This window comes from Bufo bufo, chromosome 3 (genome assembly GCF_905171765.1).
Source record: "Bufo bufo chromosome 3, aBufBuf1.1, whole genome shotgun sequence".
Lineage (NCBI taxonomy): Eukaryota > Metazoa > Chordata > Amphibia > Anura > Bufonidae > Bufo > Bufo bufo.
In genome coordinates, this window is record NC_053391.1 from 433,016,941 (window position 1) to 433,043,217 (window position 26,277).

Below are 26,277 nucleotides of genomic sequence, written 5' to 3' on the forward strand. Positions count from 1 at the left end.
ACTAGCGACAGTCGGTGGAATTCTCACTGGTCCAATAGTTTGTGAAGGAACAAAAATCATCGTTGGTCATTAAAGATTTTCTTCATGTAAACCGCCATCGTTTAATGCACGCACAATGTTGACGATTCCATTGTGAGTGTGTTTCAAGCACGCCACTCAAAATTTGGGTAGGCGGACGTATGCGCGAACATGGACAATTTGAATGTTCGCCCGCAAGTTCACTTGTCATTGGTACCTTTATCAACCAATCGGAGTATGTGGGATGTTAAATTTAAACTTTCCCGCTTGGAAGGCATTGTGATTATGGACTCGAACAACGGTGCTTGCGAAGGGTTCGATCCAAAGTGTCTCAACTGATTAAATGTACGAGCCGGTTCTGCCTTTAAACAGGAGACAAAGATATTGAAGGTGGAGGGAGATGAGGGTGTGAAGAAGGTAGAACACAAAAGTTGTGCCCTCATATTTCACACACACACTTTTCAAACCTTACACTGCCCTCACAGAACATTGTGCACAAAATCATTTTGTGTAAATGCTGCAGTCTATTTTACCAACTATGGATTATGCGATCGCAACTACGATATTTTGGACAGTAATTGTCTTGTCTAAAAGATCATTGTTGAACCGTTCAATACACCCAGAAATGACTCGTTTGTCGCTCTATCGTGCCGATAATCGCTTAGTGTGAAGGTACCTTTTATTGTCAAGGGTCTCAGTCCCCAGAGAACCCCCTCTAGGACATTCATATGTTCTAGAAGGACATATGGTCAAGGGTTGTTTTGAGAGGACACCTACTACTAATCCAGATAAAGAGGTTTCTATTTCCCTAAACTGTAACTGTCCAAAGCCATTAGTATAGACCAGTGATGGCTAACCTTGGCACTCCAGCTGTGGTGAAACTACGACTCCCAGCATGCTCCATTTATTTCTATAGAGTTCTGAGAGCAGCCAAGCAAGGGGGGCATCTTGGGAGTTGTAGTTTTACCACAGCTGGAGTGCCAAGGTTAGCCATAACTGGTATAGACACTCAACCCCCAATAACCAAGTGTAGCATGTAAAAAGCATTTTATTCCCTACATTCAGCTATACATGGTTATATGAATGTGTATTAGATAATTAAAGACAGCATGTCAATATGGAAGGGAACCATACTATTGTAGCGTTCAGTGGTGTGAATGGTGCCTTCAGATGGTATGGTCTGCATTACTTACAATTTTTAGCTCATAGGGGCACATTTATTAAGACCAGCGTTTTAGACGCTTTTCTTAATATCCCCTATAGCTGGCAGTGAATCTGCCAGAGTTGTGAAGAGGTGCAGGCCTCTTTATAACTTTGGCGCATCCAGCGCCAGTTTTAAATGAAACGGGCGTAGAAAATAATGAATGGGACGTGTCTGCCGGCCCGTCCCATTCCCAGCCAACACCACACCTACAATTTTAGACCTGGTGTGAGCAGGGAAAAGTCGCAGATAGTGGCACACCTAACCGTTGCGCTGCCACCTGCGCCTGAAATATGTCTGAGGGTGGGTTCACACTAGTGTTACGGCATTCTGTTATAGGTTCCGTTTACAACGGAATATAATGGAATGCCCAGACGGAATGCAAAACGGCATCCTTTAAGAGGCATTCCGTTTTGCTCTGTCCTAATAGAAGTCTATGGGCAAGCGTAATGTTTCCGTTATGCAGGACGGGGAAAAAAGTCCAGACGACAGGATCAGACTGATCCGTTATGTTTGCCCGTAGACTTCTATTGGGACAGAGCAAAATGGAATGCCTCTTAAAGTCTTCCTTTTTCCATTCCGTCTGGGCATTCCGTTATAAACTGAAGCTATAACGGAATGCCATAATGCTAGTGCGAACCCATCCTAATATAGGCGTATTTCAGTATACAAAGTTACCCCCATAATGTTTAAATTTTTTAATATATGTCAGAATATAATCATATGTACAGCGCTATGGAATGAATGGCGCTTTAATAATAATATAATATAATATTCCTTAAAGCATTAGTTAAATGTAAAATAACCCATGTACAAACGGGACACCCTATGAGTAGTGAGCCATGGAAAGCAGTTCATTATCTAAAGAGTATTTGTTCATGGCGATATCAGACACACGGCAGGTGCAAATGTGAAACTGTTTGCTGCCCCATCTGCCAAGAAGATAACATTTAGCGCAAATAGTTTAGAAAACCTCCTGTTGATAGCAGAGATCCAGGAGGAGGCCGATCTCTCTCTCTCTCAATGATGCCATCTGTCCTGTTGCTTGCATGGACTCCCAGTGTCCTCATACACAGTAACAGAATAGATAAGCAAAAAAAAATTGCGCTGTAATCCATTTAGTTGATTCACATACATGTTCTACAATATACAGTATAAATGAATGGTCTGTAGATTACAGCATTATCCATGTTCAGTACAAACTTCTATACGATTACTTTGTTTCCTACTAACAAATTTTTCATATACAGGTTCAGCTTGTATTTCTTGATTTTCGATATGTATGTGTATTTTTTTTTTTTTTTCATTGGCTGCTTCAGTTGGCATTCATGTTGATGTCATAAACCTCATTCCATTTTTGGTTTTCTGCTCTACCTTCTCTTCACCTCCCCATTTTTGTCTTTCAGTCCTGTTACACTGATCAACTTCTGGCCAGTAGATTCTGCGTGAGTACTTTTTCTGTTTGCGCTAATGCTGTTGCTGTCGCCTCCATGTGTGCTAATTATACCACTTTTTCTTTTATCCATGAGTTCATTTTCATCTTCCCTCGAACGTTAATGCATTAAAACGAAACCTTGTTAGATGAGAGGTGAACTTAGACTCTAGACAGTGTGGTCTGAAAAGCATTGAACTATATATATTTATACACGCTGAGTCTGGTTAAGCACAAGCATAAAGTTAGATTTTCTGATATTCAAGACAGATTTATATTATTTGGAAACACACATTTTATTATTGAAGGCACAGGTTATTATTGGGGCACAGATTACCAGCATGAGTGCGGTTATCACTACTCTCAATGGCAAATTAACTGTGCATCTTGGTCCACCTTAACTGTAAGGTTAAGATATGTTTTTCACATCTAAAAAGGTTCCTCTGATTTATGGCCTTTTATTTCACATAGCAGCATGTAGATGACAAGTTAGTTATGTAGAGCAGGGATTGTGGGTCACACTGAACCCATCAAACAATTTCACCATGTATGCATTGCACCTTACAAAAGCCAAAACCCATCTGAGCATTAATTGAAAGGCTGTAAGATCGCAACTTTAGAATCCTCTGTAATACTTCTAGGTACCTCAATGAGAGCTATGTTATCAGACCATAGATTGGGTTACTGAGTTTTCCTATTGGTCTTTTAAAGAGAATGACTTCCAAAAATAAAAAAATAAATTAAAATCAACATGTGCCACACTGAGAAGGTCTCCACACATTTTACTACAAACTCCATTCTGTCAATTGTATAGTAGTGTTTATGAACTTAGGCTGTGATTTGCAAGGTCAGCCATCAGGGTAATATGGTGTTATAAGTTCTTCTTCAGTGATGCCTAGGTTCATTAAGGACAGAGTAACCAAGATTAATTCTATCTTGCGCTGATGTGTTTTGCTCAGTAATTTGCACAGTGTGGCACATACTGACTTTACTGGTAACTTTTTGGCCAGGGCCGATTCTAGCCTTTCGGCTACATGAGGCGAAAATTGAAGTGGTGACCCCCCCCCCCCCTCCTTGTACCAAATTTTCAATCCAACCGGCAACCCCGGCAAACCGTTGGGCCTCCTGCACATGACCACTCCTCCACAAAATACAGATGTGGACCATGTGCATCCTACACTTTGTGGGCTCAATTGTAGAAAAGCCTATTCTTGTCCGCAAAACAGACAAGAATACTGTAGGACTTGTTCTATCATTTCAAGCATGGATGCAGACAGCACACATATTTAGAAATTTATGGGTCCACATATTATCCGCAAAAAATGCGGAACAGATGTTGACAGAAAGTAAGTTTGTGTGCATGGGGCAATGACCTATTTGGATGAACCTTACATACAGTGCTACTAAACATACAGGAGAATACAGCACCACATATCTCTTACATCCAGTGATGCTTCCTCTGATATAGACACTCTGTTTTCTCATCTTCTCCATTCTGAGATCAGACTGCATTGATAACTTCTCAGACATCTTAGGTTCCTCACTTTTCCAGCATTCTCCCCCTCCTACTGCCCAACATCGCGTGCCTGCTGTATTCCCCAATGCCCACAAACACTATACTGCAGAAGTAACAGTACTATACAGATAGTCCCCCCCCCCCATAGGTCACAGATAGCCACCAATAGTAATAGTGCCCTCTACAGTACCCCAAATACCAACCTCATTAATAGTAATGCCCTCCATATTGTGCCCAATAATAATGCCATCATACATCATAGTGCCTCCATAGGCATTAAGGCCCACTTTAGTGCCCCCAGCAGTAACAATGCCCCTCTATAAGACACCCCTTTAGAACTGCCAGTAGTAACGAAACCTCCCTAGTGTCCCCAGTAGTTTTAATGTCCTTGTAGTGGCCCCAGTATTTATGAAGCCTCAATGCAGTGCCCCCTGTGGTTAGAGTGATGCCCTATAGTGTACCCTGTATTATAATGCCTTAGTGCCAGTATGTCTAATGCGCCCCCCCCCATAGTGTCTATTTTTATAATTCCCTCTGTAGTTGTATGGCCTGTAATATAATGCCCCCCATAATGCCTCTTGCATTATAATTCCCTCTGTAGTGCTATTATGTATAATGTGATGTGTGTGTATATATAATGCTCTTCGCCTGTAGTATAATGCCCTGTATATAAATTACGATATCCCCCTGTAATGTCCCATATAAAATGCTGTCCCTCTGTAATATAATGCTCCCGTATATATAATGCTTCCCCCCCATAGTACAGTGTGCTACCCCCCCTGTAGTATAATGCCCCGTACATATAATACATACCCCCCTGTAGTATAATGCCCCCATATTATATAATGCTCTACCCCCCTGTAGTATAGTGCCCCCATATATATTGTCCTGCCATGATCCAGTGCAGGAGGTCGCGTTGACATGATCGCGGCTGCTTGCGCTGTTCTTCTGGCAAATGGCTGAGCAGCGGGGACAGAAGCCAGAGGCTCCCATGGAAAACTGCCGCCCCTCCTGAGAGGCAGGTCGGCTACTGCCTGAGGTGTGATTCTTATCTCGCCTCATGGCAGAAGTGGACCTGCTTTTGGCTATTAATGACAATGGAAAGTAAAGGCTTGTATTTTTTGTGAACACTTTGTGTTTCTACTGTGTCCTTTGAACCTTTCAGTGTAGACGTTGAGGACCATCAAGAGAATGAATTGCATTTCAGCCCAGAGCTCAAGCACCCATGTATAAAACTGAATACAATTTCCTAAGCTTACACAAGGAATTATTAGACCACTGCCTTGTTAATAGGTTTTCACACAAAATGTGTCTCCTTGGTAAAGGGTGTAAAGAATGCAAATTAAAAAGACCGTCAAAAACATGAGCAACTTAACTAATGTCTATGTGACCTGTATTTGTTGTGCCCCAGTTTTTAGCAGGAGAGGAGGGAAAGATCCTGTATGCTATACGGTACATAAATTGCTTCGCTGAAATATGAGAATGCATGTTGTTTTTTATATGCTGGCTGTATGCTTACCAAACCTAACCACTGCAGACCATTAGCCGTGCTAATTATGGAATCCAGTCTGAACAGACAAAATTTGCATTCTAGCAAAAAAACTCATGCATATTACCGCTCTGTTTCTTAGAATATATTCTCACATTTTATGTAAACGGGCAGAATTACATAAATTTCCCAAGCAAATATGCAGTACTTTAAATGGAAGCAATCAGGTATTCTACATAGATTTTCCTTGCTTTTTGTTTTTTACAAATTATTCCCATGTAACTTTCTGTTCTCCATCCCAAAAAGTAAAGTCGTCCCTTAGTAGGGCTGGCTATTCTGTCAACTGTCCTGTTATTCGTTGGTGGTCTCCGAATTAGTGAGATTAATCATCTTGTGCATCATAATGAGACTGATGAAGAGAAATTGTTCTGTTTTAGGGTATGTGTAATACAAAATAAGGCTTGTTTCACAGCCTCTTGTATGAGATGGTTGAAGACTAAAATGTCAAATCCCCCATTCCCACATTCAATTAATTTCTGTGTAAGCTGTAACAAATAGATAAGAATTGAAATGGTAGTGATATTGTATGTCTTGGAAGATTTTCTTCTGTATTGTTTTATTGTTATTTAAATGTCTACATCTCATTAGACCGTTAGCCCTCTTCTCTTGGCGGTTTGCCTCAGGTCTTCTTCTCGTAAGATTCAATATTTAAGCCGTTTAAGGCCTATTCCTACTTCTTACTATTCAAAGAGGCCCTGTAAGATCTCCTGATATGTCTGTTAGAAGTATTAGTAGCTACTTGCACCCCCCTTGTAACAACAATTCTTGGGTATCTATTTTTGTGACTTTATCATGCAAGATGTTATGAATGAATTGCTAGCAGTTTGCAATGAAGATCTATATAGATGTTCTCAGTTGGGGGGGTGTCCTTGCACAGGCTAACATTATCGAGTCAGCACAGACTGGGTCTGACATGCCTTGAACTGGTGACACCCATCGGGACCTTCATTTCATTGCAAAGTGCTTGTAATTCATTCATAACTTCTAGCAGGAGTAATAAAGGAAGGGGATAACATAGTTACAATTACAGATGCTCCAGAATTGTTATCACAAGAAGAATACAAATAGTTGCTGAAACAATGTAACAAGCAGTTGCTTACTGCCCATGTTCCCCTAGTTATCACCGCAGTCCCGAGCTCCATGTTTGGTTGGGATCATCTGCTGGTGTTTCCCCATTCACCGCCACAGTCCTGGGTTTTGTTCTTGCAGGCATCATCCTTCTTGGAATCCGCTACACGTTCTCCTTCCAGCCCTGGACACAGCATGCCTGCCAGCCTGTTCCCTGTAGCACTTCTTTAAGGGCCGGCATGCATCACTTCCTGTGATTTATGGGCTTAGCACATGTGACCGTGCAGAGCAATCCTAGCCCTCCTGCACATATATGTGGTCCAGCCCCCTTCCCAGGTGCCTGAGCGTCAAAGGTCATTGTGTCCTGCAGAGGTTGACCTGGATTGCCTGACCTGTACCTGTGCCGGCTCCCCTGGACCATTGCTTGTTTGATTTCACCTTTGTCTCATCCTTCGGTCCTGCACTGTTGCTCCTGGTTACGACTAGACCAGCTGCCTCATGTGCCAATCCTCCTCAAGAGGTAGCGACCTGGTGTTCCCATTGGGAAAGCCTATTCAAACCCTCGAAGAACAAGGGGTTCACTTAGACAACACCCTTAGAGGAGACTGTTTCGTGACAAATAGAGATGTCAGGAGAGGGTACAGGTCCTCTATAACTATAGAAATGCATAAATCCATTGAAAATTATTTAAAGATTGCTTTTCATAATGGCAGCTGACAAGTCTTGTGCAGGATGCATAGAGCAAGCTGAAGTATTAGCCCCTTAAGGACCTCCGCCGTATATGTACAGCAAAAGTCCAGTCCCCAAACATGGCGCTCACTTGCGCGTGCTGCGGGCGCCATAGCCGCTGGGTTTCTACTTTTTTAAATAGCAGAGACCCACAGCACATGTATGGCACATTATGGCTGATCGCATACATTTTACCCTTCAGATGCTGTGGTCAAATGTGACCACGCCATTTGATCAGTCCGGAAGCAGAAGTCGCGTGCTTCCACTCCGGTAAAAGCATTCCCCGACTGAGATCGGGGAACCTGTTACATCGCTGAAATACACCAAAGCCTCAGCAGGCTTCGGTGTCTATTTCGGGATTATACCAATACAGGCCACTAGGTGGCAGCATTGTATTGGTGTAGTGCAAATGAAGTGTTCAATGATGGCTATTTAGCCATCAATGAACACAATGGGCAATCTAATGATTGCCAGTTATTGTCACCCAAAGTTACTTTAAAAAAAAGTTTAAAAAAAATTAAAAATTAAAATCACCCCCCTTTCCTCAAAATAGAAATACGCAAAAATGGAAAATCTCAGGGTCCTGAAGGTGTTAAACCCCCGTGGATTTGTAAGTGTAAGGGCAATGTGAAGACAATTCTCTATAAATGCCGTTATAGTACTGTAACGGAACGCCTAGCACCCCGACCGGGTACCTCCGTTGATAGATGCTTCTAGTGCTTTCCGAGGACTCCAAGCACTCCACTTGACACCGTACGCACTGCAGACCCCACGAACCGCCGAAGCTGGGTTGAGGTCTCACCGTCTCCTACCCACCCTGGACCTACGACAAGGCTCCAGGCTCCAGTGGGTGAACCTCTCCTAAAACCAGAGAGCAGGAACAGCCCTTAAAAGAGCTAGTAGTTATAGCCAGGGGAGTATAGCAATCCCCAGCGTCGATCAGTTACCCAAACATCAGCCTCAACATGATAAAGGGTAAAACAGGAACTGACTGTACTTCACGTACAGCCTCTTTTATTCACAAACCAAAAACATAGTACTGCCCACAAGGGTTTTGAAATACAACCAATCAATATATTACAACACATCCCCACAATGCATCATGGTTTCCTCCTCTCTGCCCTGGAGACACCCGAGGAGCAATTCAATTATCTCTCAGGACAAAGGGGAATGGCCAATACACACGTGGGGACAATGGAACAGACAACACTTACTCAAACATACAATGTCCCACCCTTTACAATACACATAGACATTTAACACATTCCCAGACAGTTCCAGTCTGAGTGCATATTATTAGGTGAATGGCACTCAGACAACATGAATACAATAAAATGAGCTAACTGGGTACCCTCACATAACATACAATACAATTACACAGACAGATGGTTCTGTCACACATCTCAAAACCCCACATGTCCCCATATGGCTTGGATCTGAGCGCTCAGATGCCACAAACACAGTCAAATCGCCATAGGGTTTAAGTTTTGCATGGGCTGATGAGAGGGCCCATAATCCTGGGGCAAGAGGCTGGTAGCCAGGCCCCTGCAAAACCCAGTGGCGAGGTTGGTTTCGCCACAAGTACATTCATTAGTTATTAAACAAAAGATAATTAAATGTAAAACTTCCCCCATTACTGTGACAACTCTGAATCATCACGTGAACAGCCAATTTACTTACATCTTTACATCCACTCTGATACAAAGCTCCATATCCCAGGAATATACATTAGGGGACATTTATCAAACTGATTTAAAGTAGAACTGGCTTAGTTGCTCCTAGCAACCAATCGGATTCCATGTTTCATTTTTCACAGCTCCTTTAGAAAAATTAAAGGTGGAATTTGATTGGTTGCTATGGGTAACTTAGCCAGCTCTACTTTACACCAGTTTGATAAATCTCTCCCATTGTCTTCATATATTCCCCCCCCCCTTGAAAGTGTCGAAAATTGTAGCCATGACATTAAAGCTACACAGTAATTACAGAATTTTCTCTACTAAATACTGACTTAAGAGGGTGAATCATGGTACATTCAGTGACTTATGGAAGCCCTGTTTAAATAGTCCTTTCTGTTGATCATGGTCTAAAAGAGTCAGATAAATGTTGACCAAAAATAAGGAAGGATTGGCTGACCATCTGATGTGCATAGGGATATCCCAACTCTCCCCAGATGGGGGACAGAAGGATCAGGGATGTAGGATTTCAACATGCCGAAAACTGTTCTCCCAGGAGATTAGCTGTCACCAGAGGTGCCTGACCTCCCAATACTCTTCAGATGTCGGCGGAAAGAGGGATCAGGGATGTTGGATTTCAACATGTCCAAAACTCTGTTCTCACAGAAGATAAGCTGCAACCAGAGTTGTCTGACAGCAGGTTACTCCTCTCTCCTTATCGCCTACTGGACAGAGAACAGAAGACATATGCTTACTTGACAGAGAATGCATGTGTAGAAGAGTCGGCTGACAATTATCTAATGCATATGGCCACCTTCATCTAACTGATGATCTTTCCTCAGGATAGGCAATCAGTATCTGATCAGTGGGGTCTAAGGCTACTTTCACACTATCGTTTTATGTTTTGTCCCCATTCATTGTCAATAGGGACAAAACTGAACTGAACAGAACGGAATTCTCCAAAATGCATTCCGTTCCATTTAGTTGCGTTCCCAGACCAGAGAGCAAACCGTAACATGTACTAGCTTGCTTTCCGTCCTGGGATGCGGGGTAAGACCGATCCGTCATGACCCCCAATGCAAGTCAATAGGGACAGATCCGTTTTCTCTGCCACAATAGAAAACGGATCCGTCCCCCATTGACTTTTAGTGGAGTTCATGACGGATCCATCTTGGCAATGTTAAAGATAATACAACCAGATCCATTTATAACGGATGCAGACTGTTGTATTATCAGTAACGGAAGCGTTTTTGCTGAACCTTGACGGATCCAGTAAAAACGCTAGTGTGAAAGTAGCCCAACACACAGTCCATCTATTGTATCAAAGCTCAGCTCTATTAACGGGATCCATTAATGTGACATCACTGGCTTAGAGAAGGCCACAACACTCACAGCAGCGCCAATGTCTTCTCCAAACAGCTGATTAGTGGGTGTCGGACCCTCACTGGGAGTTTTAAATATAAATTTTAGCCATAGTATATGAAGTACTCATCAGGAAATGCTTCTAGGTATACATAGATTGAAAAATCCAGGACATGATAGCCATGATATGTCAAGATTTAAAAAAAGTGATAGAAAAAGGTCTGACAACATACAGCAGCCAAACAATTATCCAGAGAGGGTTGATGTCTGAGGTAAATTTGCTCAAGTATGTTGAGTAGCTTGTACGTTGGGCATATTCTTAGTGAGGTTTGTCAAGATGTAAGATGGATAATGGAAGTGTACTTCTCATCACTGGTTTGGACACCTGTGTGAAATATGAGATTTTACGTTTTTAGGTTAAGTTATGTAGTTGTCTGTGTTAAAGTATATATTTTTTACTTTCTTATGGCTAGTTAATGTATGTTGGAATATATTCTATGCATCTTGATGTGGAAGAAGCTGTGTACTGAGCATGAAAATGTAAGGTACTGAGAACATTTTGTAGCCTTGTGATGGCAGAGTTCTGACACTGACAAAGGACAACATGAAGTTCAGTCTTGTCTGAATTTATTAGGAGTAAGTAGTCCATGACACAATGAACCTCGAGCACCTTTCAGAATGTAAAGATTGAATTGTGTTTAAATTCTTGTTTCCACAGCCCTGCTTCATCTCCCCAGCTATCACACGATGACACTCACTCACGAATTGAACATTATGCTAGCAGGTATGACTTTATGGCACAAGCATCCAAACTAAACCAGAGAGCCTTGTACCGTTTAGCTCATTCCATCAGAAAAGTCTTCTGAGGCTTTAGAACCACTTCCATACTCTGCAATGATTCACTGATTTTCCTATGTGTTAGTCTGCCATTAAACCTCTATCTAGCATTTCATGCCTCTTACCCATCAGGGCCTGAGAAATGAAGCGGTAAAATGTGTGCACCTTAATTCTGCTCTTTCTTTCAATCGTATCTGTTAGATTTCCTCTCTGTAAATTAAGTTCCAGTGAGTGCGTGTGGGTATGTGTGAATGGTTGTCGGTACAAATACCTATGTTTTTCTTGAAGGCTGCTTTTCTTCAGTTGAGCCAACCCATCTCCATATCTCCCAGTGACGAGGAGCACATTTGAAGAGCTGCAAGAAATCTAGGGCACCAGAGAAATGGTGCAGATGCTCCTTAGGCCTCATGCACACGACCGTTGTGTGTGTTTCGGTCCGCAAATTGTGGATCAGCAAAACATGGATGGCGTCCGTGTGCGTTCTGCAATTTGCGGAATGGCACGGACAGCCATTGATATAACTGCCTATTCTTGTCCGCAAAACGGACAAGAATAGGACAGGTTATATTTTTTATTATTTTTTTGGCGGACCACAGAACGGAGCAACGAATGCGGACAGCACACTGAGTGCTGTCCGCATCTTTTGCGGCCCCATTGAAGTGAATAGGTCCGCATCCAAGCTGCAAAAACTGTAGCTCGGATGTGGACCAAAACAACGCTCGTGTGCATGAGGCCTTAGAGGCAGAACATGAGGCCAAGTCCTGGTTGCTCCCTTCCCTTTTCGCTATTGGTATCTGTATGGGAGTCTCCTCTACATAGGAATGCTTTTTGTTAGTAAGCGTGGGGTGGGGAGTTGCCTCAAAAGTTATTAAAATGTGCATGGGTGAGAAACAAGCACACATTTTAATTCTTTTATATATGCCACTGCTTACTGAGAAATTTGAGCAGGAATTTGAATATGGGGGCAATTTACCAAACTGGTGTAAAGTAGAACTGGCTTAGTTGCCCATAGCAACCAATCGGATTCCACCTTTCACTTTGGACAGCTCCTTTTGGAAAACGAACGGTGGAATCTGATTGGTTGCTATAGGCAATTAAGCCAGTTTTTCTGGTAGATGTGTAGACCCCATGAAATAATTCTGGATCATGTTTTCTTCGAGCTATGTATCGTGCCATTCAGCTATTAATAGGTAAATTGAAAACTGGGCGTTCACATTCCCCTTGTAACAGGGGTGTGTCCCTACATAGTCTGATACTGTCAGCACTGATTTGAAAGATGGGCACACCCCCATTTGGTAACGGTTATCAATTTACTTTAAAAATTTCTAGTGAGAGTAACAGAAGAACGGTGGTTATAAGATCCACCCCTGATATATTATGGGGAATTTAAAAATGTAGAAAACCAGCTAGGGTGATGGGTCCTCTTTAAAGGGGGTTTCCCTGTTGCTAGATTCTGCAGTCACATTATAAATGGTGCATCACGTCAGAGACTCCCACTGATCCCGAGAATGATAGGAATGCAGCGCCGCTGTAGGACTGTGTCCCCTGCAGAGCATTGCACCAGTCACCTACTATGCAGGGAACTCGTGCAGCCCCCTTCTAGTGAATGAAGATGTGCTGCAGTGCCCTGCACAGCCGGGTGGTTGGCGGCGGCACCGCTGTGATCACATAATAATGAGGGTATGGACTTGTGTCATCTCCCGACAATTTCTCAATCTTTGTCTGCAATGTTCCTTTGTATGTGAAGAGTATGGAAATGTGTTTTCCTTCTTTCTGAAGGATATCCCTGGACCCACCTGTATGCATGCACATTAGTGTTCACCTATATTAGAATGGCTGACAATGTGGCAGGTTTGTTTCAGGCGTTGTAATGTTTGTTGGTTTTCTGTTTCATCTTCGTATCTGGTGATTTTATGCCTGTTACTTCTGAGCTTGTTAGCATGCTCCTTTTCTGTTATGTGTTAGAGGTTATTGAAATTCACTGTTACTGTTGCTATGACAAGAAGTGACTTTGTGAGACGGAATAGGAAGCTTCTGCTAGTTGCAAAAGAAAGCGGAGCGAACCTTGCTATTTAGCAAATATAAGAAATCCAGTCGCGTTGAACAAAAATCAGCAGTAACCTTATTGGGAATCTGGCAGCAAGTGTTCAATTCCCCCACAGCGCCACCACAGGGGAAATGAGGCATTACACAGTGCACATTGAAATGAGCAGCCTGTCCATGTAATGTAAGGACGTGTTGGGTCTGTCATAGAGAAAGGCCCTTTGTAACTGCCCTGCTTTAATGAGGGTCTAGATGAGGGATTCTCTTTTGTTAGCTCAAAATGGGGGTATCTGAAAATAAGTGGGTTTTCTAAATCAAAAAGTCATATTAAAATCAAACTGTGATTTCAGTAGAATTGCTCATGAGTACGAATGCAATAATGGTACACTCCTTGGGAATGTCGAGCTCTTTTTCTTCATTTTTTTTCAAATTGCTTGCAGCAGATAGACAAATGCTCATAAGCATATGACATGGATTTTTTGTGCCTTTCTGCAGTGTTGCTGTGTATTTTATTAATAGAATGACTTTCTTTAGGGCTCATGCACATGACCTTATGTATTTTGCAGTCCGCAAAACACGGATTCGTAAAAAAATGCGGATGACGTCTATGTGCATTCTGTATTTTGCAGAACGGAACAGCTGGCCCCTAATAGAACAGTACTATCCTTGTCCGTAATGCGGACAATAATAGGATATGTTCTATTTTTTTATTTTCAGAATGGACCTACGGAAACAGAATGCACACGGAGTAACTTCCGTTTTTTTTTGTGCACCCATTGAAATGAATGGTTCGGCATGCGGTCCGCGGAACGGGCACGGAAAGTAAATGTTTTTGTGTGTATGCGCCCTTACATTGTAGGTGCATTATAACATTCATATTCATATAGGCCAGTGAGGGCTAACCTTCGGCACTCCAGCTGCGGTGAAACTCCGACTCCCAGCATGCTCCATTCATTTCTATGAGGTTCTGAGAACAGGCAAGCAAGTGTACATCTTGGGAGTCGCAGTTTTACCACAGCTAGAGTGCTAGAGGTTAGACATCACTTATATAGGATGTGTTACATATCAAATTTGTCCTCACGATGGTCAAAAATTGTTCCTGCAAGATTTTTAGTTTAACAAAGCTACATTTGCTGTTGGTATGCATTTTATTTAATTTTTTTATCAGATTGGACATTGTGTGGGTATTTTTCCATATCATTTTCAGTGTTACAAATCACATTCAATGCTATCAGTGAACACATTGTAATTGTATAATAGCTTTGTGAACCTGCATCAGATAGATATAAAAAAAAAATATATATAAAATATATATATATATATATATAATATATATATTTTTTTTATATTAGATGTTTGTTAGCAACAATAGCAAATGCTTAGCTACCACTAAAATTGTCTGAATCAGCCAATTTGAATCTTCTGTAAAATACCGTTCAGTGACTGCAAGTTGCGATCTTGAAAGCTGAATAAATTGGGTGTATTCCAGCCAAATACATTTATCACATATCCGCTGGATTAGTGATTAGATTGGTGGGATCCAGCTGCTGAGACCCACACTGATCTGACTGACCCCCCCCCCCCCCCTCCTGTACCGTTAAGCTGCATGATCATGAGAAGGAGGCGTTTGAATGGAGCATGGTCACGGTCATACCATTCCAAGTGTACGAGCGACTGATGCAGCTCATTGCATTGCTGCAACCGCCAGCTTTGGAGACTTGGCCGCGGCATCTAAACTTAGACTGAATGGAGAGTCTGTAGTGCATGTGCACAGACCCCTCTATTCAAGTCTTTAGGACGGAAAAACAGAGCAATGTTTCCTAGAGAAACATACAGAAAACACTAATTATGCAGCAATCTTTATACTAGAAATGGAAAAAGACAAAAAAAAAATATTAATTCTTAATGTAGCTTTCAGCTACAGTATAGTAATGTGATCAATAAAATTTAATTGGAAAGGGGCCAGAGTGTTAAGAAATTAGAAGAGATTAATGGGCAATATTTAAAGGAAATGTGTCATCAAAAAATGAAATATTGTTAATAACGTTTTTATGTTTAACATATTTTTTTAAGAAATTTTGCTAAGATTTCTATTAATTTTCCATGTCACTAGTACTACCTAGATTTAAACAAAAATCATAAAAATCCTTCAGTTTTCCCACAGGCCAGTAAGCCTAATAGGCACCACTTCTTGGTCTGTCAATGAGGTCCCTTCCTGACCATTGTGTCTATGGACCATGTGGCTGCCGTAAAGCAATTTTCTTAATGCTGTTAAGAATAGCTCAGACAAGATGGCCACCCCCATAATCATGTTCAGAAAACAATAAAAAAAATAAAACAGATTATATAAAAAGGAAGTGTCACTATCTTGTTTTAACTAGCAGATAAAATTTTGGTGACACATCCCCTTTAAAGATTTTCATCATGTTGCTTGCAGTGCTGTATTGTTTCCAGACACTGACCTCTTACATATTCAAGGGTATTTTCACACTTGCGTTAAAGTTTTCCGATATTGAGTTCCGTCACAGGGGCTCAATACCGGGAAAAAAAGCTTCAGGTTTATCATAATGCATTCTGAATGGAAAGTGATCCGTTCAGTGTGCATCAGGATGTCTTCAGTTAAGTCCCTCTTACGGTATTTGGCTGGAGAAAATACCACAGCATGCTGCTGTATTTTCTCCGGCTAAAATTCCGGAACACTTGCCGGAATGCCAGATCCGGCATTCATTTCCATTGAAATGTATTAATGTCGGATCCGGTACCAAGTGTTCCGGAAAACCGGATCCAGTTTCCCGATCTGTGCATGCGCAGACCTTTAAAAATGTGAAAAAAATAAATACCGGATGACACCGGAGAGATGGATCCAGCGTTTCAATGCATTTGTCAGCCGGAAACGAATGCTATCCGTTTGCATACGGATTTCCGGATCTGGCAGGCCGAAATCCAACAATGCAAGTGTGAAAGTACCTTAAAGGGTTTCTACCATCCTCCCTGTGAGCGTATGTATTCGGCGCATGCGCAGTGAATGTCTGACCGCTTTCTGCACAGACATCTCCACTGCGCCTGTTCCTCGGAGCACTATGACGTCATCGCGCAGGCGCAGTGGAGATGTCTGAGCAGGGAAGCGGTCAGACATTCACTGCGCATGCGCCGAATACATACGCTCACAGGGAGGATCGCATTCCGGAGGAGATGGGCGGGCTGGAGGGATGCGCTGGGCGGCGGCAGTTTGTGAAGGTAGATCGAGCCTCTAGGTGCTAATGACGCCCCCATAGCACCTAGAGGCTCATTAGCATATCAATAAAAGTTATTTTTTTAGCGAAACGGCTGCCCCAAAAGCAATTATATTAGGATGGTTTGGTAGATCAGACACTAGCGGATCGCTAGTGTCTGAAAGCTAATTATGTGAAAACGAAGTGGTAGAAACCCTTTAATTAGTATTTCTCCAGTCAGTACCTAGTGGTGAAGTGGTATCCATTGTGGATAGGAAATGTGATGTACTGCCTAATGCAACACCAAAATGCCTGAAAATCGGTGTGAAAATTGAAAATATCTAGACCAGAATATGGTGCTCTTTGAATCCAACAAGCATTGACAAAGTAGTCACTTGCCTATCCTTAGTCAACAATAGAGAGTACGGTAAAATGATTCTTCTAGTAATTTAATAGTTATGGCATGTGGAAAAATGGAAAATCCAAGTATTGAAAGGAGACACATCAGTTTATTATACCATGATCATACGTCATTTTGCTAACAATTGATGTATACCCAAAGCTGCTCGGTTGACGTTTGTAACCACCGTCTCTTATGTTTCAACAGGCTAGCTGAAATGGAAAATAGCAATGGATCCTACCTAAATGATAGCATTTCACCCAATGAAAGCATGTAAGTATATCTGCATAGAAAATCTGGTTACCGCACAACTAGCTAATATGTTAAAAACAAATGGGCATCAAAACGGGTGTATTCTATCTCCTGAAGGACCCCCGCCGTACATGTACGGCATCTCCATCGGGTCCCCGCGCTGCAGTGGCAGGGTCCCGATGGCAGAGAAGGCAAGCCCGATGTCTTCCATAGGCATTGGGGCTTACCTTCTATGGAAGCCTGTGAGGTCCAGCCCTTAGGCTGGGTCTCACAGGCAGGCTGTTGGCATACAAGCTGACATGCAATGTATTACAATACAGGATGTATTGTGAAAAAGGTGAAAAATGGCAGGGTCCTGAAGGGGTAAAAGGATTTTGTGGTTAGTATAGTCAGGTGTGTGGGATAAAGCTAAATGTGTAGATTGCCCTTTTCTTGAGCTATCTTGAATTACCAGAAGCTGTAGTGAAATACTAAATCCGCCCCCCCCCCCCCCCCCAAAAAAAAAAAAATACAATTTATCTAATACACTACATGTAGCCCAGAATGGTTCAGAAAAAAAAAACTTTCTCGCAAAATTCAAAATCTCGTACAGCTGAACTAAAGAAAAAAGGTGGTCTTCCATTTTTAAGTTTGCCTGAAGACAGAGCCTTTGTGCTCTGAAAGCTTGTAATAGGATTTTTTTTCTGGTTAGTCAATAAAGGTATCACTCCCATAATACTTTTTATTAACGCAAAAGTATTCAACATCACATAAGAAAAAGGGGAAACGGTACTGGTCCTTAAAGCTAAAATTGTCACTAAGGGGTTAAAATGCACTTCAGTCACATTGTGAGCCAAATATTTTACTTCAGATATAAACTCAAAATCTGCACTAAAAATAATGACCTTTTCCAGTTTTAACGTGATTTGTTGTGGAACTCATCTGCCACGTTGCCGTCATATCTTCCAGGACGTTTCCTAACCACTATAGATAATGTATGACTGTTGCCATACAGTTACCCCCCCCCCCCCTCTCAAATCTCAAAGGAGCCCTTACAATTGTCCAACATGCCCAATAGCTAAGATTGTACAGAAAAAAAAAAATCAGATTGTTAATCAAATTTCTGTTTGCGTCACTGTCCTTGGCATTCTCTACCTAAAACATTGAGGGCGATAAAAAAAAAACTGCTGTAAAGGAAAACTGATTTTGTTGCCCATATCAACCAATCAGATTCCACCTTTAATTGAAAAAAAAAAAAACATTGAAATCTGATTAGTTGCTACGGGCAGCTGAGCCAGTTTTCCTTTACACCAGTTTTGACAATTCTCCCCCATTGACCACTATTATTAGTTAGCTGCCCCTGCATAAAACTAAGAAGCAGCTTCAAGGGGGTGAGGTGATAATTTACTACGCAAGGGAGAGCAGTACTGGCTTTAAAGAGGATCTGTCACCTCTCCTGACATGTCTAACTTTTTGCATCCCCATATAATAACAATTCTGGAGCATCTGTTCATGTAACTGTTGTCATTCCTTTATTATTCCTACTAGGAGGTTGAATAATTTGTCTGCAGTAGAGTCCAACTGGGGGGGTGTCCCTGCATAGTCTACCACTGGCATCACTGATTGGATAGGTTCACACACCCCCATCTTGTGACGCTCAGTTGGACCTTTATTGCAACTTCTAGCAGTTTATTCTTAAACTTCATGCATGAATGACAGGTAAATGGCTAGAATTATTTCATGAGGAAGGAATGCATGTAGTTGTTATAACAGACATGTCAGGAGAGGTGACAGGTCCTCCTCCCTAGGGGTTCACATAAGGCTACATTTCAACTATTGAGCTACAACTAAAGTACAAAGCAGTACACTGAATTGTATGCAGTCTTCTGTACTGCAGATTTCATATGAGAGATAAAAGTAATCAAATGTACTACAAAAGTGTAATAACGATCGGCAGAGAATGAAAGGGCCAACCAAGAAACTGCTACTGGTGCAAATGTATTACATGATAAAGGCAAAAAGGATCCAGTAAGACAAGTGGAGAAACGTTACTCTGACAGACTTCTTTCAAGGCAGGGTACACATGAAAAGAAGAAATGGTGGTGTTTAAATATACATGGGGGATAATAGTCCAGCTTGCGTTATGAATGCTATCTTTTCATGTTTGCTGATTCTTTTAAGTACCCTTTTTAGTATTCTCGGGCTTTGGTGATTTAGATTAATTTCCCTTGCTTGCCTGTTCATAGGAAAGATTTGGTAGGTGATAAAAGACTAATGGCAATTGACATATTGCTCCATCTCACTATAGATTGCAACTAATGCAAATACAATAATTTTGCCTGAGAGGAAGATAAATAATTGCCGGGTGTCTAAATAGTGATTTGTGCTTAATTATTACACAATTAAAAGCAGGCTGCTCAGCTATCCGCAAGTGTTTAGCCGTGTAGCACTCTTCCCACACTGGAATGCATCTTTATTTAAATGTTAACTAGGATTTAACAAGATTACCGACCAATAAGAGATCATTTATCCAATACTAGTGTAATAACGGTGAAATTCAAGGTACTTTTTATTGGCTCGGAAATAACCATTTGCTTGCAAAGAAATGAGAGTTTGAGTCCTGGGATCTGGAGAAATTGTAATGCTCTTTTATTAGTGTGCATTAGGACGCTCTGCAGAATGTGATGGAAGAGTGTTAATTCTTTGCTTTATGTGTTTCATAGAGATGATGAACATTTGCTTATCCAGCACTACTGCCAAAGCTTGAACCAAGAGTCCCCACTGAGTCAGCCTCGGAGCCCTGCCCAAATACTTATCTCCTTGGAGAGTGAAGAGCGAGGGGAGCTTGAGAGGATCCTTGCTGACTTGGAAGAGGAAAACAGGTGCGTGCGGTTATTATCTGTAATATCTGGATGTTAGAATTCCCTTTTCATGTTCAGTAATTGTATTTTCATGGCTAGTTCACCTAAAGGTTTAAGGAGCAATTGTAATTTTGTGATCTATCTCCCAACCAACATCTTTACCCTCATAGAAAAGTGTTTGAAAAACTCTGAAATTGGCGTATGTTAAATGAAGCAAAAATGAGGCCACTTATGTGTTCTTAGAAAATGGGAGCCTTAATTGGATGTAGAATCAAAGGCTTCTTCAACATAATGAAGGATATTTTGTACTGCTGCGGTGTTTGGCTCACAGAGATTGCTTAGAATGAGACCTGAGATTGATTTTTTTTACTTTGAGTGTAAATAACAATCTTCCATTCACTAACAGGAAGTGTACATCCTAAAAACGAAATGTGCAGTTTACATTATGATTAAAGGGGAATTTTTATATCGATGGACTATACTCTGCACAGCCCATCAATATCAGATCACTGGGGTCTTGCACCCTGCACACCCCCAGATCAGCTCTGCTGCCAGAACTACTTAGCTCTGTCCATTGTGTAGTACGTGGAGCAATGTACGGGTACATTCCCAGAACATGTCACCAATAGAAGTAAAAGATTTAAAAATATTGATTGTTGGCTAGTTTTATCCAGGGAGCATTCATTAGGAGAAAGAAAATGATCACCATCCTACTAGTACACACAAAACCTGCCCTAATAACACAGCAGGACAGGTTACTTCACAACACTGAGCTAAAGAGCTGCCTCATCCTTCTCTCTGCTCTGCTTGTCATTAATTTTAATATGATCTTCAGCTGAATCTCTGTAGGAATGGAGCTCATGAGGAGACATGAAGTACAGAGAGGACGGACAGGACAGACTGTGGTAATGGAGACTGCATACAAACGCTGCTGCTCATTATTCACATCCCGACCCTCCTCTGTACTTCATGTCTCCTCATGAACGCCATTCCTCCAGAGATTCAGCTGAAGATCTTATCAACTGTATCCAGGATCATAATCCCTGACAAGTAGATCAGAGAGGAGGATGAGGCAGCTTTTTACCTCAGTGTTGTGAAGAAACTTGTCCTGCTGTGTACTAATAGGACAGTAGCCATTTTATTTCTCCTGATGATTGAACAGAGGAGCGCCCAGAAAAAATAGTAAATGCAGTTAGATCCCTGCTCTATGCCCAACATATCCTGATACTTAGTTTATAATGTCTGGACCCATGCAAAGTCCTCTAAGTATTTTCATTTTCTTAATTTCCAGAGAACCCCTTTAAGGATAGGTTAAAAGTTATGGCTTTCCAATGTATTTTATAGACTGTAACTGCAGTAAAAAAAGTTTACTTAATCATCACCTCACCAATCTGCTTTCAACACCACCCAAGTCCCCCTCCAAACTTTACTTACTGCTCCCTCTCGATACAAAGGAATTGACAACACAGCCAATCACTGACCCCTGCAGTAACCCACCCTAGCTAGTAATTGACTGAGCAGTCATTTTCTGTGACTATCACCATACAGCCTCATCAACAGTGTTTCCCGATATTTTTCCTTCATTACCTCAAACCACCTATCATAAAATGCTGTTTAACCAGTTTAGATAAAATAATAACTGCACAGAAAAGTGGAGAGATCAGTAAAAAATCAGAAGCATACAATAGGTTTGATGCAATGTCTTTATTTTAAATCTCTCTGAACATTTTATCAGACACAAATATTTGGCAATTCTACGCCACAATTGGTAGTTTATTAATTTTCATCTTTCTAGAAATACTTTTCAGAAATATTTTAGTACACATGGCAATCTTTACCGGTTGTGCCACTAATAATACTTGTCCCCATCAAAGGGTGCTGTCCCATAGAAGTGAACAGAGCTGTGATCACACATACACCACTGCTCCATTCTCATGGGGTAGTTCCGAGGCATTTGAAGATCCCCTTTCGGTGGCGGGCCATCGCCCTAAAGCCCAGGAATCACATACTTAGGGTCCATTCACACGTCCGTTGTTTCTTTCCTGATCTGTTCCGTTTTTTGCGGAACAGATCTGGACCAGATCTGGACCCATTCATTTTCAATGGGTCCTGAAAAAAAACGGACAGCTCAATGTCTGATATTTTTTTTTTCAGGACCCATTGAAAATGAATGGGTCCAGATCTGTTACGCAAAAAACGGAACAGATCAGGAAAGAAACAACGGACGTGTGAATGGACCCTTATTCCCTATCATGTGGATAAGGGATAGTGTTATTAGTGGCACAACCCCTTTAAGTGATTTTTTGGTTTTACCCTTTGGATGATAATGGGTTTATGTGTTGTTGCTTTAAAAAATAACAGTTTGACCCAATTTGGGGTAATTTACCCAGGTTTGGGAATGAGTTAAAACCTGGAGGGCATCTGCAACTAGATGAAGCCCTCATTAAGGCATTTATCAGAATTGATGGGAGCATCTGCATCAAGCAGACGGCCTCCCCAGTTCTTTGAGGCCATTAGCCATCTTGACCAGTCGGCTTCACTGGAAAGGGGTACATTGGTTAGAACTGCTTATTTGCATACAGCCCAGAAGAACAAGCAGTCTTCCAATATAAGGATCAGGGATTCACCGTTTGGACTTCACCTTTTGTGGGATATCTAGTACATGTCCTAACAGCAAGTTATCTTGTTTTGTGACAGATGCCCTTTTAGAGTTTAATTTTAGTACCCCTTAAATCTATTTCAAATATGGTGCTCCAAACATTGTTTAGTAATAGGGCATTGAGCAGTTCTTGAGTGAATACGCTTTTTGTTTTGACCTTCAGTTCATACCTGGTTGACGGCTCCCTTCATTCTGTCTTCTCTCCGTATTTTGTTCCATAGAAATTTACAATCTGAGTATGATAGACTGAAGGAGCAGCATGACCATAAGGGATTGTCCCCACTACCTTCCCCTCCAGAAATGATGCCAGCCTCCCCACAGAGTCCACGAGATGCAGAACTCATAGCAGAAGCCAAGTTACTGCGCCAGCACAAAGGACGTCTGGAAGCCAGAATGCAAATCCTGGAAGATCACAACAAGCAACTGGAGTCTCAATTGCATCGGCTTAGACAGTTGCTAGAGCAGGTATGTCTACAGCAGCATCAAGATGATCTTCCTCCAAATCCTTATGAAGTTTGTAATATGAAAGGTACATTCAGCAAAGACTGAGCAAACAGTGGGAGATGCAAAGCTTGCCCATACTGAATACTAGTACCTTTGTATCTCCACTGCAGTCATGTGTCTATTACTATATTAAGATTTACAGGTGGGTCCTCATCTCTCGGGCTCACCAACACACTATGTTCTTTTGTTACCCAATTTAACATAATAATATGAATTATGAAAAGACATTATGAAAGCATAATGGGAGTTTGGATTAGATGGCAAAGGTATTTAAAAGATTAAGTATTTTGAATCTTTACAGCAGAGATGATGCTAGGTAGAAAAGTAAGCATAATTTGCACTTTTACATGAAAATTTATCTTTACCTCTGAACACTATTTTTACATGTAGAATTAATCTCCAAAAAGTGAAGTGAGACTTTAAAAATAGACTTTCATTTTGTATCTTGTATTAAAGGATAACTGTCACACTTAGACCCTAATTTAAATTTTCATATATGTAGTTACTAATAACATGATATTCCAAAATCTGTTACTATTAGACTGACTTACCCCATATTTAATAAGATTCAGCCCTTAGCAGCCAGTCTGCATAAAAATGCAATTTCACTATTCAGTTAAGATGGCCGCCACTGCCCTCACCCTGAGGCTAATCACGCCTGCCCTCACTAGCCAGTAACAATAGCCCTCTAAAAGTGTCAGTAACCAGAGCCCTGCCCCCTAAAGGGTTAATCTCCTGCAGCACAAAGGGGTCCTCTTACCACATGTTGCTTTCATTTATACACTGAGCAGACGGCAGATCTCCCTTCCCTGTTGTGCGCTGATTCAACTCTGCATTCTCCAGCTCTGCTGAGTGAGGGAGCATCTGCCAAGCGCAGGGACAGGGAGAAGTGCACACAGCCCAGGCACTGTTATCAGCTGCTGGGGAGGACCTGGCTGTCAGTAATCTGACCTTGCATGCAGCCTTGCTTCTGCGTGCTCCGTCCTTCAACAGATAGACGGACCATGCCTAGCAACCCTATTTTAAGCACAGGTAAAAGTAGGCAGTACAGGGAACAAAAATGTGGAATTAAGGGGTAATTGAATACACAGTGAAAAGTTGAAATAGGGCCACCAAGGGGATATTAATCACCACAATCCAATACTCCAAAAATATATATACGACAGTTATCCTTTAAGTAAATAGGAGCTAAGCAAACAGCATAGCACAGCAAGTTACACTGTTTCCAGTAACTCAGAAATTACGGAAACCCCATATCGAGCTCTCCTACACTGTTGGCCTAGCTCCTATTAACTGCTATGGGAGTTCCAGAAAGAGCAGAGTCCAGCCCGTTTGGCCAATTCCTTAACTCCGTCTAACTGAGGCATGCTCAGGTTATTCTTATCTCGGTAATGAAAGACCAAGGAAAGGACCATGGGAAAAACACTTTAAGCAACCTGTCTTTGTGTATGGACCCAAACTAGGCACCTTTATAAATTCTTGGAGCCTTCCTGTAACATGTATGCTTCATACAGAGGTTTTCTTTAGTTTTTTTTAAAGGGTTTCTGTCATGGGAAAAATCGTTATGTAGCTGACATTAGCGATGTGCTAATGTCGGCAGTAAATAACAGTATGTTTGTTAACTCCCTGCCTGCCGCCGTTCTCTTAAACAACAGACTTTTATAATATGCTAATGAAGCCTCTAGGTGCTATGAGGGCGTTGCTTGGTCTACTCTCCTTTTGGCACGCCCAGGTCCACTTGATTGACGTCCTTCTTCACATCGTCCTCATAATGCCGCGCCTGCGCCGTCCCTTTTAGTATTCGGCGCAGTGAGTGAAGGGCGCTCGGCTGCTGCCAGGCAGGCCTGCCGGGGAAGCCTGTGACGTAATCGGCGCAGGCTCAGTGAGGAAGCTGGCTGCAGCAACCACTCATTGCACCTAGAGGCTTCATTAGCATATTATAAAAGTATGTTTTTTAAGAGAACGGCGGCAGGCAGGGGGATAACAAACATACTGTTATGTACTGCTGACATTAGCACATTGCTAATGTCAGTCAGCTACATAACAATTTTTCCCATGACAGAAACCCTTTAACATGGTCCATGGCATGTCGTATGTTTATGGTGGTATTCTATCCTAGAAGCATAGCCAAGCTGAGCTTGTCCATATTATTCTATTGTCCCATATTATTGGGAAAGTAGTTAAAATTGAGACTGTAAGGGTACTTTCACACTTGCGGCAGAGAGATCCAGCAAGCAGTTCCGTCGCCGGAACTGCCTGCCGGATCAGGCAAAACGTATGCCAACTGATGGCATTAGTAAGACTGATCAGGATCCTGATCAGTCTTAAAAATGCTTGATCAGTTGAAAAAATACATTGAAATGCTGGATCCGTCTGTCCGGTGTCATCCGGCAAAAACGGATCCAGCATTTATTTTTTTAACCTTTTTTTTTCAGTCTGCGCATGCGCAGACCGGAAGGACAGATCCGGCATTCAGGCAAATCTTCAGTTTTTTTCGCCTGAGATAAAACCGTAGCATGCTGCGGTTTTCTCTTTTGCCTGATCAGTCAAAACGACTGAACTGAAGACATCCTGATGCATCCTGAGAGGATTACTCTCCATTCAGAATGCATGGGGATAAAACTGATCAGTTTTTTTCCGGTATAGAGTCCCTGTGACGGAACTCTATGCCGGAAAAGAAAACCGCTAGTGTGAAAGTACCCTAAGTCAGGATAATTTTGAGAAGTAATGAAATATGATTATAAAGTTACTCAACTGTTTATGTAAATTGTTAAATAAAATATGTATTGATACATTTTTCTTGTTTTAAAGAGGTTTTCCAGGACCAGTCTGTTTTAGCTTGCTTTTAAAAAGTCTCCCTCAATGCTAAATCGGTCCCAAGGCCCCTTCGATCCATTTTCTGGCTCCCTTGCTGAACCTTTCCAAATCAATTGCCACACAGTCTTTTTGTTTACCTCTGTGACTTCTGGCCATGGCTGCTTC

At 41.7% G+C, this 26,277-nt stretch overlaps 1 protein-coding gene across 1 annotated transcript in view; it reads left to right on the forward strand.

Moving 5' to 3' along the window:
- DMD (dystrophin) overlaps positions 1-26,277 on the forward strand; it is a 3,443,536-nt gene that overhangs the window by 3,390,877 nt on the left and 26,382 nt on the right. The window contains 5 exon segments of the mRNA XM_040424996.1: positions 2,626-2,664; positions 11,267-11,332; positions 17,248-17,313; positions 19,995-20,153; positions 23,013-23,256. Coding sequence (XP_040280930.1) covers positions 2,626-2,664; positions 11,267-11,332; positions 17,248-17,313; positions 19,995-20,153; positions 23,013-23,256 — 574 coding nt within the window.